The following is a 16,365-nucleotide window of genomic DNA, read 5'->3' on the forward strand; positions in this document are numbered from 1 at the left end:
TTTTCTCCCTTTGCTGTGATACTTGTTATAATACTAGTTTCTTTGGAGTGGAAACCTATAAATTTTCTGTTGGCTTTCATTTGAAGTTTTGACGTAGCCTCCATCTATTAACTTATTATTAGTGACAAAGTCCTGTAGCAGGAAGCATTGCAGTAATAACATGAAGTGAAGATGCAGCAAAATATTTGACTAACAATTTATGCATGTTATAGTTAAACCCTTTCAAAGCTTGAGTTGCTGGCCAAATATTTTCATTAAATACTAGAAGTAGAGAGGTATTTGGGGTATTATTTTACCAGTCTTTCTCTGTACCATTTATTTTTGTTGTGAAATTTACTCATAGTAAAGATAACCTATTTGTAATTATTTCACTGAGCTCTTCCTATAAGTGCACAGTTAGGTTCCTTTTTTAAAAAAAAATCTAGTTATGTAACTTATAGGAAGAATAGTCTATAGGAAGGGGTGGATCATGTAATGAGTGTTCCATTAAAGCCAAAGTGCGCACTATTGCCTGTTTGGGGCTCTTGATTGTTATGACTCCTTTTCTGCTAGGAATTTTGAGTAATGTTACTGAGCAAAGGTATTGCCTGTATTGATATTCATCCTTGGCGCGGTTTTCAGTGCTTGATGTCCTGGTAGGAATGCTTTAAGTAATTAGTAACATTGTATATCTGGATGGAGAAAGCAGTGACCTTTAAATGTGGAAGGGTTTATATGTACATATAATATATTTGTATGCATAATATAACTTTCCATATATATGCACGTAATTTGGTTTATTTACTGTTCAGTAAATTCTCCGTGTCCAAATTGAGATGTTAAACTTGTTGATGCAAATATTTTGTTTTCTGACTTTACATATAATTTTATAGAAAATTTTGAATATTCATGCACTTTCCCAGCTGTGGAAACTGCAGCATTAACCACATTACAAAGTTAAACACTGACTATGAAGTAGGAAACCGTTCTGAGTGGCCATCCACACAAACATATTATGCAGATTCAAGACATACAATTTTTTTTTAAGGTTCATATTGAACTTAGTGAGGTTTACATGCATTCTGGCAATATAGTTCATTAGAGGTTACATGGTACTTACAGATGCATATGGGTTACATGATACTTACAGGTACATGCAGTGAGGACCTGGCAAGTTTAAAAAGCCTGCAGTAACCTAATAGATCAACATTTTTCACAAAAAGTTCTATGGGTCCTCTGCACTCAATTGTGTGTATTAATGCCATATAGGAAGCCATAGACAAATGTACATGAAGGATTATTAGAACAGCAAACTGGGAATTAAGAGTAGATGCTGAGTGTAATACCTATAAACATTCCGTATAAAGTATGCAGACAATAATTTAATCTGCAGAACTGTAAAACTAAACATCCACAAAAAATTGCAATATATGGTTCTAAGTTATGTTCCTGCAGAATTGCAAACTGCCATCAAGAGTCAGGTGAGGTTCTAAGAAGTGCAAGTTTCAGAATATGTAGCTTATTCTCACCACTAAAATTTCCAGTCACTGAAGAGGATTTCTTCATTTTTTTTTCTTTGAACTGCTCCAATATTTACAAAAGTAGCTGAAAGAACAGAAGAATAGTGTCCTCAGCAAGTTCTAACGTCTCTGCTTTGAAATGCTGCACCAGTATTTATTGAAGTTTTAAAGTTTTGGCTAATGATGAAACCAACCGTGTTATTCGATATGCTTTATTTGGCCATGAATGTTTTCTTCCTTTCCACCTTGTTTAATTTATTTTAACAATCTACCATTCACTTTTGTCTTGTGTAATGGCTCCATATTTATTTTTTCAACTGTTGCTGTCCCCTTTATAACTCAATCTCTTCAGTCTTTTTGTTGAAGGTGAGACTCCCCTTGTTCTTCAAGGTGAGAAAAAGCAACAACAAAATAGCCAGGTTTTTGACAAACTTACAGAAATTCAAGAAAAGGGTTTCTTTGCCTCTTTTTAGTAAGGTGTAATATCTTTTTTTTAAGCCAAGAGGCCGTCAGCAAGAAAGAATTTGAAGAAAGCAGAGATGGTTGAAATGGGTACTCAGACTTCTCCGGTCTTGGCAGCTCCTGGGAAAAGAAAACACCTAAGTAAATATTAACTTTCAGAATAAGAAACAACCCTTATTACGATTGTCCTTGCTGCTTTACTTTTTATTAAAGTCTGATTCTTTAGAATGAAGTTGTTCTGAATATTGGTCTCATTGTTTAAAAGAAAAGGATTTCTATCATTTTTATACTGGGTTTTATGTGTTGTCTTTTTTGTGTTGCCAAAATAAAAATTGAAACATTAAAAGTTTAATTCTCTTTTTACACAATGCAGACATTAGTTTTTGGTATTTTTTGCCACTTTTCAGTTTTCTGAATAAATTAACTAATACACATATCATGAAGTTCCAACATGTGAAATCGCAAGAAGTTATGAGATGTTAAATGCCTTTTTTGAGGGGGAAAAGGAAAGAAAGGATGTCTTGCTAGATGGACAATTAATGTGGGCCCTCGTGCTAGTGCTTTGCATTATAGAATAGTAGGTGTTCGTGCTCATGATTTCCCAGGATATCGGGCTATGATCTAAGATGTCACAGGATACCAGATTGTTTTGGGTGGTGAAATCTTAATAGTTATTAGTTATTGATCTTAATAGTTATTTTTAAAGATGAAATGTAATATTGTAAACTTGACAAATTTGATTTGTTGTATTACTTGAGCGATGTGAATATTTAAGCATTTATTTTTTCTAACTTTCTGATCACTTGAGAGTACCACTTAATTTTTTAAACTGTTTACAAAAAGCAGCTAGTTAAATGTTCTCAACAAAATAAAGAACCTTTCAATGAAATTTTTTTCCAGGCCAGGCTATATTGTATATCTTACTCATTATCTTACTTATGTTTAAGTACAAATGGTGGTTTTTTTAACTTACTACTTTATATTCACATTATCTGGAGCAGGCTCCCAAGCTCTGAGTTCTGTGGCAGCATGGACACAGATTGCATTAACTTGTTGAGTTCTGTGTATTCTATGAAGCTTTAAAAGCTGTAGGAGTCTGAGCAACTTGGTGTCAATCTGCATAGTATTTATAAAACAAACTAGACTTGTATAATGGCAGGAAATCAGTACTGAAATCTTTTCCAAGATACAGCAATCTGCAATTGTTTCAAACCATTCTAAAAGAGCTGGATAAATCTGTTTAAAGGGTATTAAAAACAGATGCAGGTGACCAGATCTACAGAATGTAATTTTCATTTTTTTGCAAGTTGAGAGGTAAGCCCAGGAATTAAGTGTCTATCAGTTCTACCATCTTCTGAAACAGCATTGCTGCAATGCTGGCAATTACAGATGAGTTGTTTTTGAAATCACTAAAATCTACAAAGCAGCACTGTTTCAGGCCTGAAGATTCATTGATAGTGATGGCATCCAATTTGCTCTGACAGTTCAGCATTATGTCCATTACTGACCTTGAGATGCTCGTTATTGCCTCTTGCTTCTCTACCCTGACAGGTAGAGACCATGTTACTTTAAAAGGGATTGAGCTCCCAGCAGAGAAGAAAGTAAAAGATGGTGCAGTACTCCTAAAAATGGAGGTGAGGGCATGGGGTTAATCTTGACTCTACTCCTATAGGAAATTCTGTGCATTGCCCAAGACTTGCAACTTGAATGTTGATCTCATTGATATTTTGTTCACACACACACATTTTCTACAGTTTCTAATCTCTATGCACAGGCGTGAAAATCTGTTGTGGCATTTATTGTCACTGCAGGAATGCTCTTGTCGAGAGAGATGATCTCTTTACTACCTGCACTTTAAAACAAACAATTGTACTTGAACATTCTAATTTTGATAAGGTTAGTTCTAACAAGTGACTAGTTCAAAGTTGTTTTGCCTGTTTGATATTAACTTGTTGGATCAAATGAGAATAACCATAGCTCGACACTAAAGATACCATTCATCTGCTGCAGTCCCTGTTTTTGAGAAGACTCCATAAAGGAAGATCCCTTTTGTTATTTTTAATGAAATTTAAAACCTGCCTCTAAAGAATGTATTTACAATTTTGCTACAAATAGCACATGGAAAATCTCCCCACCCTCAACCCTCACCAGATGGTGGTGCTACATTGATGCAGAAGTGGATTGAGGCTGGAGCAAGTGAGTCACAACTGAAGTAACTGACTCTGACACATTTTTGCCAGGATTATTCAGTTGCTTACCCTGTCCTGCTCCCAGATGTACTGAAAATACATATAGATGGGGGAAGGGGCACAAATAACTTGAACAAAATTTGGCAAGATATACTGATAAACTCATTAATGCTTCAAATGTGAATGAGTTGTGATTGTCATAGCATGCTCAGTTTATGTTGCTTAAACCACTTGTCCCATTGTGTGCTCTGTACAATACATTGAATAAAATATTTTATATAGATATTCAAGATTCATAACCTGGTTGTCCAGCTGTTTTGGACCAGATGTGGTAGTGCACATGTAATGAGGTTCAGAATGTAGAGATGCTATATTAACAACTTTATGCTGGAGTTTGGTAGAAAGTTTTATGTAACGTAATTGACATATGCATGTTTGCAATTCAAATACTGCTGGTGATACCTCTGTGAGGACACAAATCATAAACATAGCAGTGCAACAAACTCAACATGCACTGCGTCAATATATAAAGAATGAACGCCCTCACCTCCAGAGTACTCTATTCACTTGTGAAAAAATTAGATGGCTACTGAATAGACTGCTGGAACTTGAACCCAATTTCACCAGTGATTTCATCTGAGTACTTTGTCCTTTACACCACTGGGTGTTTAAATGTTAATAGAAGTGTGACAAAACATGCTCAACAGATTGCTTGTCGATTTTAGGGAGGGTGGAGAAAAGAGAAAATACTTCATATTTGTGTAACATTCAGTTCCTCTGACAAAGCAGGTGGTCTCCAGTCCAAACACTTCAGACTTCCAGTCTATAAACTCCTAGTGTCTTATTATAACTGAGGTAAGCTCTTCTTACACAATAGGTACAGAACAGGCTTGAGGAGCTGAATGGCCTACTCCTGTTCCTATATTCATTGCTATCCATTTTGTTGTTATCCTACACCATAAAGAACACTTTTTAACATGTAAGCAGGAGCCTTTTTTAGTCAAGTTTCTCTCCTTTTCCTGTGTCCCCTCCCCGCCTTCTCTTGCCAGGACATGCACCAAATACGTGTTTTTAGGTGATCACCTCCAAGGTCTCTGCCAGTATCACTGAACCAACTTGGTAAATTTGTTCAGACTTTCAAAGTAGTTTGTTTTTATTTGAAGCTACATGATGAAAATCAACATTTTCTTTGACTTCACCATTCACTTTGCATTAACAAGTTACCATGTCATAATTTTTTTTAAAAAACAAGTTAGATGGCTCACGCAGGACAAATGTTCTCTTTTGAAAAGAAACTGTGGAGCTTAATAGAAAAGAATTGGAATTTTTGAAATGACAATAGGTGGGAAATTTCACTAAAACTCCGATGCTTTAAGGGCAGCGAGTCAGTAAACCAAGGAGAGAATGCTGGTTTGCTAAAGATATAAAAGAAAAATTGAATCATAATATCCCATTGAGAGCAGTTACCTGAAGTGGCTTGTGAGCCTGTGTTCCTGGCATAATTGGATGTCTCAACAGATGCAAAGCTAAAATAGTTCCATTGTGCAGTACTATCGACCCACAACCTAATGAACACCAGGAATGCAAGTGTAATTTGGCCAGAGTTAAAGGTGGTCTGATATGAGTATCCCATTTTCCATCTTGACTGACCAGATTGTGCAGAGAGCAGGGAACGGAATAGCAGCCTGCCATCTGCTAGATAGGGATCAAATAATAGGTTTGAGAGTCCCTAATTAAACAAAATTGCCGTCTCCCTGCCAACTCTGACCACACAGTATTAAATTTGGCCTGAGAAAGCCTCCATTGGACCAGCCAATAACAGATGGTGGGTTGTTGTTGTTATGGCTTGGGAGAAAGTCAAGTGAAAGTCCAATGTCAGGTATAAAAAAAAGTCATATAACTGCTGATTTAAAAACTGCAAATTCCTAAGATCGAGTTAACTGCATGAGAGCAGCAAAAGCTTTTTGAGTATAAACAGTCAGCTTATTTAAATGCCTATTGGTTGCAACCTATCTTGTATTATTTTAGTATGAAGTACTTAACAGGAATGAGACATGGGGGGGATGAAATTCGTCTTTGGGCGGCATCGCAAAATGGGTGAGCCAATCGGCAGCCATTATGCTTTCTGTGATTTTAAAAATGTAAACAGGCTAGTGATTCGCTACCCCACCTAAAACATTTCACCCCCAAGATGTTTATAAATAATAATTACCATTTAGGTTTTCCCAACAAAAACTTGTACTTTACCAAAGTTCCTCTTAACAGGATTTTACTTTTTTAAATCTTTATTCATTACACAGTAGGCCACATTGGTTTATGTTGCATCCCTAGGTATATTTACAGATGTAAACAGAGAACTAAGGAGCTCTCCTGCTCCACAGTAAGGTAAGTTTTTTTTTAAAAGTTGCAACTTTACTTTCTGATGGCAGCCTCCAGTGATTCCTTTAAGGATCACTGGTTTGGCTGCTAAGCTTCTGACAAAACTGTTGGCAGCATGCATGCTGCTATCATGCGCAATTGACTTTTGTAAAGGGGGCCTCAAACAGGTGTTAGGCCCTTCGCATACGCAAATAGGGGGTCTAACGCCTGTTTACAGCATAGGCCATAGACACCCACAATGGAGCCTTAACCAAAATGGAGGATGGCGCACTTCTGCCACAGAATAAGTCCATGCACGCCTCCCACCCTATTGGAGCCCTAGTTGCATGTTCTATGCCGATGACAGGAAAGCATTCTTTAACAGGTGTGGCTTAAAGGATATAGGTGTGACAGGAAAATGCCAAAGAAAATGTCTGGGCTTACACAAAATTTGAAACCATGAATTTTCAGTTAGGTGTATTTTCAGCTATTTGGTAATAAACACATTTTAGTACTTTTTATTATTTTAACAGGTCACTACAATCACAACCAGATTAACTAAAACAAATGTGCCTTTTGTATGAAGATCTCGATCAATTATTCATGATGGAAGGGTGAAGGATGGAAGTTTATTTTTGTTTGAAGATTTTTTTTAAATTGATTTGCTACAATAGGGTTATGCAAAGGTGCAGAAGAAACCAATCACAGCAAACTGTGTTTCTGAACTTAAAAAAAAATGTAGTGCAGCCAAAGCTTTCAGAGAAACTGGGTGAAATCATGCAATGCAATCACCAAAATGCCAGCCAAAATCCCATATAATAAACATGGAACTTGACCTATTCACTCACCATTCAGCAGTAGCTGCCAGTGTGTAGCTTATGTTATTTTCTCTACTGGCAGAATCAAGTACTGCAGCACAATTGTTTACTTTTTTTAAATTGATCTATTGAACTTTGACGTTACCATAGGTGCAGACTTTTTTTTAAAAAAAAGTATCCTGGATCCTTCAGCCCTAGATAGCTTTGATCATGTGAGGATATTTTAATAGATTTTTTTTATTGATTGAATGCATGCTTATCAACCATGCGTTCTCATTTATTATTGCCCGAATGACATGTTGACTGAATCCCCTCTTTTTTTCTGTCATAAGTCTAGCCATGTGTTGTGCACGAACCATTTGGCTGGATTGAAGACTTGAAAAAGCAGTTATGTAGTGTTCTGTCGACAGAGATAATTTACTGGGAAGAATATTGATGAAATTACATCTTGATAGTGCAGTTCGAAAGCAGGGTGAAAAATTATGTGACCTTGAGTCTGATAGCATTGACTACATTCTCATATGCTGGAATCCAGGCTCTCTCTTGTCAGGTACATCACTTTATATTGTTTTATCTCTTGATGGCAGAGAGTGGAGGATAAATGGAGTGCCAAGGTTCAGTCACTCTTTACTCTTTAACAGAAATGGACTGTGGTGAGTGACCTTTTCAGTTCAATCGAATTGGACTGACTGAGAAGATGCAATAATTAAATCCTCCAGGGACTGTGTGAACATTTCTAGACCATGTCCAAAAATGACAGGCTCAATTTTTTTCCAGTTTATTAAAGAAACAGCTATTAAGTGTGTAGTATCCCTTTTACGTTGGCCTACATAGGCTGTCTTTTTTTAAGGTCGTACAGTGCAATTTCCACTATCACATTTCCTGTTATATCTCAATTATATCATGTTCTGAACCGTTTTAAATTTTTATTTAACAATTTAAGTTTGCAATTAAAAACTTCTGATTACATTATGCAAACTGATTATTTTGGTTAGATTTCTCTCACTGATTATAAATGTGGAGAATCATTCAGTCTTTTGTCACTGAGGCAGATTGGATATTTGCCAGGAAGCTCAATTCTTTCTTTCTCCACTAGTAATATTTCCAATTAAAACATAACATGCATCATGTTTATTTTCTTCCCTTTTCTTCTGAAGCTGTTGAGCCCTTGCTGAGATCACACCCCATAAGTGCCGGTTGCTATCCACTACCACGCCCAAATGACCATTATTCATGTAAAAGCCTTACCCAATATGTGCCAAGGGACTATACGACCATGGCAGTGAGGCAACACAGCTGAGCCTGATCCTGTCCTCACCCCATGCCCACGCACAGCATGAACAGTGATCAGGAGTGTGAACCATGGCCAATTTAGCTTTCAATAACCCAGGACCGCCAAGGCCAACTGCAGCACGCTTACCACTGCCATCTTAGTTGAGATCAGCTATTTCAGCAGAGTCCAGGGATTGACCCTAAGACGTCAACAACTCACTGGATAAACTTGGTAAATCATTGGAGAAGCTAAACTGTACTGCGCACCATTGTTAATATGTAAATAAGATAGAAACAGGTTTTCCTCTGTGTTAGTCAATATTTTGATAATTGTATCACTGGAATAATGTTATAATGTAAATGCAAATTAATCTTTTCCAGTTCCACGTTTTTTTATTTCAATATTTTTTGTGATTTCTGACTCACTTCAGGACCAGCCCCGTCTGTGTGTGTGTGAGTGTGTATATAAAGCAGTTTTTTTGAACTGAGTGGGGAACATCTAAAGATGACCTGTATTTTTGAGCGAGCTTGAAGTAGGGAGGAGAGGGTTAAATGCCATAACAAACGATCAGTTTGCAGCAGTGACAGGAGCCAAAATTCATTAGTGTTGGCACAGGCAGCATTTTCTCTTTTAAGCCAAGAAGAAAATGATGCCCATTGTATTACACCCAAAACCATAACTAATCACTGTTTTGTCTCCCTAAAGTGTTATAAAATTTCTTTTTTTCAGCATTGTGTGTCAGGAGTATTAGTTGGTAAAATACATTCTAATCCAGTGTGTGTCTGTGATGTTCATAGCTTTTCTTAAAGCCCAATAAAAGTTTTATTGTTTTAGCCAACTAAATTTAAAAGCTAATCTATTAGTTATTAATTAATTTTTAATAGCACCAAATTGGTTGAAGGAACTGTGGTTCTTATATCCTCCTTAGAGACGAGCCCAATCTTGCCTGACAGACCAGCTCTCCTCTTTTTCCAGAGGTACGGAACCTAACCTCTTACATCCTGAAGCTGACCGTCAGTTGAAATGAGTAAGCTAACTGAAGGGTTCAATCCCCAGGTCTTTCAGCCCATTATATCGTCTTATAAGTTTACTCTTCAGAGACTTTACTTTCAGAAGTGGAAGCGATGTCACCTTTGATGGCAAATTTAGAACTTTGATGTTCTTTCTTGTGTTGTAATCCAGATTTGCTATATTATCTGCAGGAGTTGTTAGACAAAGGATTTAGCCCAGCAACATTGGATCATATGCATCAGTCATATCTGCATTTCATTTCTCTGTGAATGGAAATTTTTTGGAATTATTTTACTTGATAAAGGACTTGGCACATGAAGAGTCCAGCTAGGTTCTTGTGGATACACACCCTACTTCAGACCTATAAATAATTGGTCTAATGCAACTGTCTTGGAAATGACTTGGCCTTTCCCTTCGATGTGGTCTTGTCCAGAAGAGCTTGTGAGCTGCATTAACTATCGTCGTCAAATCACGTTAACGAATACATTATGAGAATATGGCCCTCACTTGCATCCTAAACCTATGTCCAATGTGGTCTCAGAATTTAATCTAATTGCAGGAGTCACTGTTGCTTTTTTTTTTGAAACAATACTTTCGTATATCTGACGGCCTAAACCTCTGCTCAGGCAACAGGGATTTACCTGTTTTTACCTGGTATTACTTTTAATAGTACTAATGAGGCAATTCAGATAATGAAATTAATTTCCTGTACAGGTTGACTGAAGTTCTGGCCATTATTCTGACGTGTGTGCAAGGTAAAGGCCCGACTAAACAGGGCAGAACCTATTTCCCCATCCAATTTTTTTTTCTAACCGAGTCAGTTCCACAATAGACGTTTTGTCCACCAATTAATCTTTGAAAGAAATCCAGACCCTTGGACTACACTACACAAGTACAGTTGCTATGATTGAATCATAGAATCATAGAAAGTTGCGACACAGAAGGAGGCTATTCAGCCCATTGTGTCTGCGCTGGCCGAAAAAGAGCTATCCAGCTTAATCCCACTTTCCAGCATTTGGTCCATAGCCCTGTAGGTTACGGCACTTCAAATGCATATCCAAATACTTGTTAAATGAGTTGAGGGTTTCTGCCTCTACCACCCTTTCAGGCAGAGAGTTCCAGACCCCCACCACCCTCAGGGTGAAAAAAATTCTCCTCAGCTCCCCTCTAATCCTTCCACCAATTACTTTAAATCTATGTCCCCTGGTCACTGACCCCTCTGCTAAGGGAAATAGGTCCTCCCTCTCCACACACTCTAGTCCCGTCATAATTTTATATACCTCAATTAAATCACCCCTCAGCCTCCTTCATTCCAGTGTCCTTACCTGGTCTGGCCTATATGTGACTCCAGACCCATAGCAATGTGGTTGACTCTTAATTGCCCTCTGAAATGGCCTAGCAAGCCATTCAGTTGTAAAATCTCGCTAAAAAAAGTCACAATAAGAATAAAACCGGACGGACCGCCCGGCATCAGACCACTAGGCACCGGACACGACAAAGGCAAACCAAGCCCAGTCGACCCTGCAAAGTTCTCCTCACTAACATCTGGGGACTTGTGCCAAAATTGGGAGAGCTGTCCCACAGACTAGTCAGGCAACAGCCTGACATAGCCATATTCACAGAATCATACCTTTCAGCCAATGTCCCAGATTCTTCCATCACCATCCCTGGGTATGTCCTGTCCCACCGGCAGGACAGACCCACCAGAGGTGGCGGTACAGTGATATATAGTCAGGAGGGAGTGGCCCTGGGAGTCCTCAACATTGACTCTGGACCCCATGAAATCGGGTCAAACATGGGTAAAGAAACCTCCTGCTGATTACCACCTACTGCCCTCCCTCAGCTGATGAATCAGTCCTCCTCCATGTTGAACACCACTTGGAGGAAGCACTGAGGGTAGCAAGGGCACAGAATGTACTCTGGGTGGGGGACTTCAATGTCCATCATCAAGAGTGGCTCGGTAGCACCACAACTGACAGAGCTGGCCAAGTCCTGAAGCTGGGCCTGCGGCGGGTGGTGAGCGAACCAACACGAGGGAAAAACTTACTTGACCTCGTCCTCACCAACCTACCTGTAGCAAATGCATCTGTCCATGACAGTATTGGTAGGAGTAACCACTGCACAGTCCTCGTGAAGACGAAGTCCCGTCTTCGCACTGAGGACACCATCCAACGTGTTGCGTGGCACTACCACCGTGCCAAATAGGATAGATTCAGAACCGATCTAGCAGCTCAAAACTGGGCATCCATGAGGCGCTGTGGGCCATCAGCAGCAGCAGAATTGTATTCCAGCACAATCTGTAACCTCGTGGCCGGGCATATTCCTCACTCTGCCATTACCAACAAGCCAGGGGATCAACCCTGGTTCAATAAGGAGTGTAGAAGAACATGCCAGGAGCAGCACCAGGCGCACCTAAAAATGAGGTGCCAACCTGGTGAAGCTACAACTCAGGACTACATGCATGCTAAACAGTGGAAGCAACATGCTATAGACAGAGCTAAGCGATTCCACAATCAATGGATCAGATCAAAGCTCTGCAGTCCTGCCACATCCAGTCGTGAATGGTGGTGGACAATTAAACAACAAACAGATGGGGATGTTTACAAGGCTCTGTAAACATCCCCATCCTCAATGATGGCAGAGTCCAGCACGTGAGTGCAAAAGACAAGGCTGAAGCGTTTGCAACCATCTTCAGCCAGAAGTGCCGAGTGGATGATCCATCTCGGCCTCCTCCCAATATCCCCACCATCACAGAAGCCAGTCTTCAGCCAATTCGATTCACTCCATGTGATATCAAGAAACGGCTGAGTGCACTGGATACAGCAAAGGCTATGGGCCCCGACAACATCCCGGCTGTAGTGCTGAAGACTTGTGCTCCAGAACCAGCTGCGCCTCTAGTCAAGCTGTTCCAGTACAGCTACAACACTGGCATCTACCCGACAATGTGGAAAATTGCCCAGGTATGTCCTGTCCACATCAGCAAGTGATGGAAGGTGTCGTCGACAGTGCTATCAAGTGGCACTTACTCACCAATAACTTGCTTACCGATGCTCAGTTTGGGTTCCGCCAGAACCACTTGGCTCCAGACCTCATTACAGCCTTGGTCCAAACATGGACAAAAGAGCTGAATTCCAGAGGTGAGGTGAGAGTGACTGCCCTTGACATCAAGGCAGCATTTGATCGAGTGTGGCACCAAGGAGCCCCAGTAAAATTGAAGTCAATGGGAATCGGGGAAAACTCTCCAGTGGCTGGAGTCATACCTAGCACAAAGGAAGATGGTAGTGGTTGTTGGAGGCCAATCATCTCAGCCCCAGGGCATTGCTGCAGGAGTTCCTCAGGGCAGTGTCCTTGGCCCAACCATCTTCAGCTGCTTCACCAATGACCTTCCCTCCATCATAAGGTCAGAAATGGGGATGTTCGCTGATGATTGCACATTGTTCAGTTCCATTCGCAACCCCTCAGATAATGAAGCAGTCCAAGCCCGCATGAGCAAGACCTGGACAACATCCAGGCTTGGGCTCATAAGTGGCAAGTAACATTCGTGCCAGGCAATGACCATCTCCAACAAGAGTGGGTCTAACCACCTCCCCTTGACATTCGACGGTATTACCATCGCCGAATCCCCCGCCATCAACATCCTGGGGGTCACCATTGATCAGAAACTTAACTGGACCAGCCACATAAATACTGTGGCTACAAGATCAGGTCAGAGACTGGGTATTCTGCGGCGAGTGACTCACCTCGCTCCCCAAAGCCTTTCCAGCATCTACAAGGCACAAGTCGGGAGTGTGATGGAATACTCTCCACTTGCCTGGATGAGTGCAGCTCCAACAACAATCAAGAAGCTTGACACCATCCAGGACAAAGCAGCCCGCTTGATTGGCACCCCGTCCACCACCCTAAACATTCACTCCCTTCACCACCGGCGCACTGTGGCTGCAGTGTGTACCATCCACAGGATGCACTGCAGCAACTCGCCAAGGATTCTTCGACAGCACCTCCCAAACCCGCGACCTCTACCACCTAGAAGGACAAGAGTGGCAGACACATGGGAACACCACCATCTGCACGTTCCCCTCCAAGTCACACACCATCCCGACTTGGAAATATATTGCCGTTCCTTCATCATCGCTGGGTCAAAGTCCTGGAACTCCCTTCCTAACAGCACTGTGGGAGAACCTTCACCACATGGACTGCAGCGGTTCAAGAAGGTGGCTCACCACCACCTTCTCAAGGGCAATTAGGGATGGGCAATAAATGCCGGCCTTGCCAGCGATGCCCACATCCCATGAACGAATAATTAAAAAAAAGAAAACAAGCGCAGCCTATCCAATCTTCTGTCATAGCTAAAATTCTCCAGCCCTGGCAACATCCTCGTAAATCTCCTCTGTATCCACTCTAGTGCAATCACGTCTTTCTTGTAATGTGGTGACCAGAACTGTACGCAGTACTCAAGCTGTGGCCTAATCACTATTTTATACAGTCCTAGCATAACATCCCTGCTTTTACACACTATGCCTTGGCTAATAAAGGAATGTATCCCATATGCCTTTTTAACCACCTTATCTACCTGTCCTGCTACCTTCAGGGATCTGTGGACATGCACTCCAAGGTCCCTTTGTTCCTCTACACCTCTCAGTATCCTCCCATTTATTGTGTACTTCTTTGCCTTGTTTGCCCTCCCAAAATGCATTACCTCACACTTCTCTGGATTGCATTCCATATGCCACTTTTCTGCTCACCTGACCAGTCCATTAATATCTTCCTGCAGTCTACAGCTTTCCTCCTCACTATCAATCACACAGCCAAGTTTTGTATCATCTGCATACTTCTTGCTCAAACTACCCACATTCAAGTCCAAATCATTATATACCACAAAAAGCAAGGGACCTAGTGCTGAGCCTTGTGGGACCCCACTGGAAACAGCCTTCCAGTCGCAAAAACACCCGTCAACCATTACCCTTTGCTTCCTGCCACTGAGCCAATTTTGGATCCAACTAGCCACTTTCGCTTGGATCCCATGCGGGCTTTTAATTTTTTGACCAGTCTGCCACGTGGGACCATGTCAAAAGCCTTGCTAAAATCCATGTACACCACATCAAACGCATTACCCTCATTGGCCCTCCTTGTTACCTGCTCAAAAAATTCAATCAAGTTAGTAAGACATGACCTTCCCTTAAATCCATGCTGACTGTCCTTGATTAACCCATGCCTTTCTAAATGACGATTTATGCTGTCCCTCAGAATCGATTCCAATAATTTGCCCACCACTGGTGGATTGATGGGGAAGTCATGCAAAAGTGCCAAAACCTGCCACTTTGAATATTTTCACGTGTATATTCACAGTTAACATGTACAGTATGGCACAAGGCTGAAAATAAAATGTGGATAGTACTTGTACATACCAGCACAATATGTGCACATAACAAGTGAATATCCAAATAAACATTGGACAGGTAAGTCTGCTTGTGGGCATTTCTAGATGGTAGTGGGAACATTTGTCTTATAGTATCTATCATATACCGTACTAAAACTTCTATATCAATTTGAATGCTGAATGTTTTAAACTAGAATTGTAAAAATGGCAGAATGTTTCTTAAATCACAGTAAATTTTGAATAACAAAAAGAACAACAATATTGTTGATTTGTATTTTGGCATTGCAGCAGTGATTCGATCACAGGGCTGAAGATCTTGAGGAGCTGTTGGATTGATCCTTTTGTTGCTAAGAAAATGTGCATTTTAAGAGAACTAAATACAGACTGAGATGCGAAAAAAAGGATGGATGAGCTATGGATTGATGCATTCAGACCCCAGGGGAGCCTACTGATACTCGTCTGAAACAGCAGATAAGAAACACAAGCATGTGTCATCCACAAAGCAGTGCGAGGAGAGGGTTTAACCTTTTGAAAACTGCGGGATCATTTATTTAGCAAATAAAAATCATTTGCAATTTTTGGTTTATTCAGAACATATAGTGAATTAAGAAAGATACGATTGTCTTATGCATTCACTAATCTTTACAAAAATCAACAGTAGAAATGCACAGAAAATCCATTCAGCAGCTGTTATATGATAGAAAACGTGTATACTTTGAAAGCTGCAAATGAAATTAAGTTCGGGGAGGATTAATAGACTCAAGATGAACAGACTGGGGGCTTTACATGATATGCAGAAAGTGATCCCTGAAGGTCACTATGTAAAGGCTATTTCAGACATTAGTTTACATTAAATAATATCAGGTATTTATTCCTCAAGATGGATTTTTTTTATGTGCGCGTGTTCATTGAAGTAAGGGATGTTGATGCTGTGAGATAGAACATTTTTTACAGTTTGCATCCAGTGACAGCATCGTGCACATGTATGGATCAAGTATGACTTCAGCTAGCTGCAATATTGAGTCTCCTTTTATAATTGTCCAACGATTCTAAGCTCAAAAGAGCAGTGCCCTTCCCCCTTGTATTTTTTTTTGTTTTATTCGTTCACGGGATGTGGGCGTCGCTGGCGAGGCCAGCATTTATTGCCCATCCCTAATTGCCCTTGAGAAGGTGGTGGTGAGCCGCCTTCTTGAACCGCTGCAGTCCGTGTGGTGACGGTTCTCCCACAGTGCTGTTAGGAAGGGAGTTCCAGGATTTTGACCCAGCGACAATGAAGGAACGGCGATATATTTCCAAGTCGGGATGGTGTGTGACTTGGAGGGGAACGTGCAGGTGGAGTTGTTCCCATGTGCCTGCTGCTCTTGACCTTCTAGGTGGT

The 16,365-nt window shown here is 40.5% G+C and overlaps 1 protein-coding gene across 1 annotated transcript in view; it reads left to right on the forward strand.

The window, feature by feature from the left end:
- The window catches only part of vrk1 (VRK serine/threonine kinase 1), a 70,405-nt gene extending 68,212 nt beyond the window's left edge, over positions 1-2,193 (forward strand). The window contains exon 13 of the mRNA XM_067991968.1: positions 1,998-2,193. Within this exon, the coding sequence (XP_067848069.1) occupies positions 1,998-2,113 (116 nt within the window). The 3' untranslated portion in view covers positions 2,114-2,193. The remainder of the gene's footprint in view (positions 1-1,997) is intronic.
- Positions 2,194-16,365: the final 14,172 nt, after the last annotated feature.

Source organism: Heptranchias perlo, chromosome 10 (assembly GCF_035084215.1).
Source record: "Heptranchias perlo isolate sHepPer1 chromosome 10, sHepPer1.hap1, whole genome shotgun sequence".
NCBI classification, from domain to species: domain Eukaryota; kingdom Metazoa; phylum Chordata; class Chondrichthyes; order Hexanchiformes; family Hexanchidae; genus Heptranchias; species Heptranchias perlo.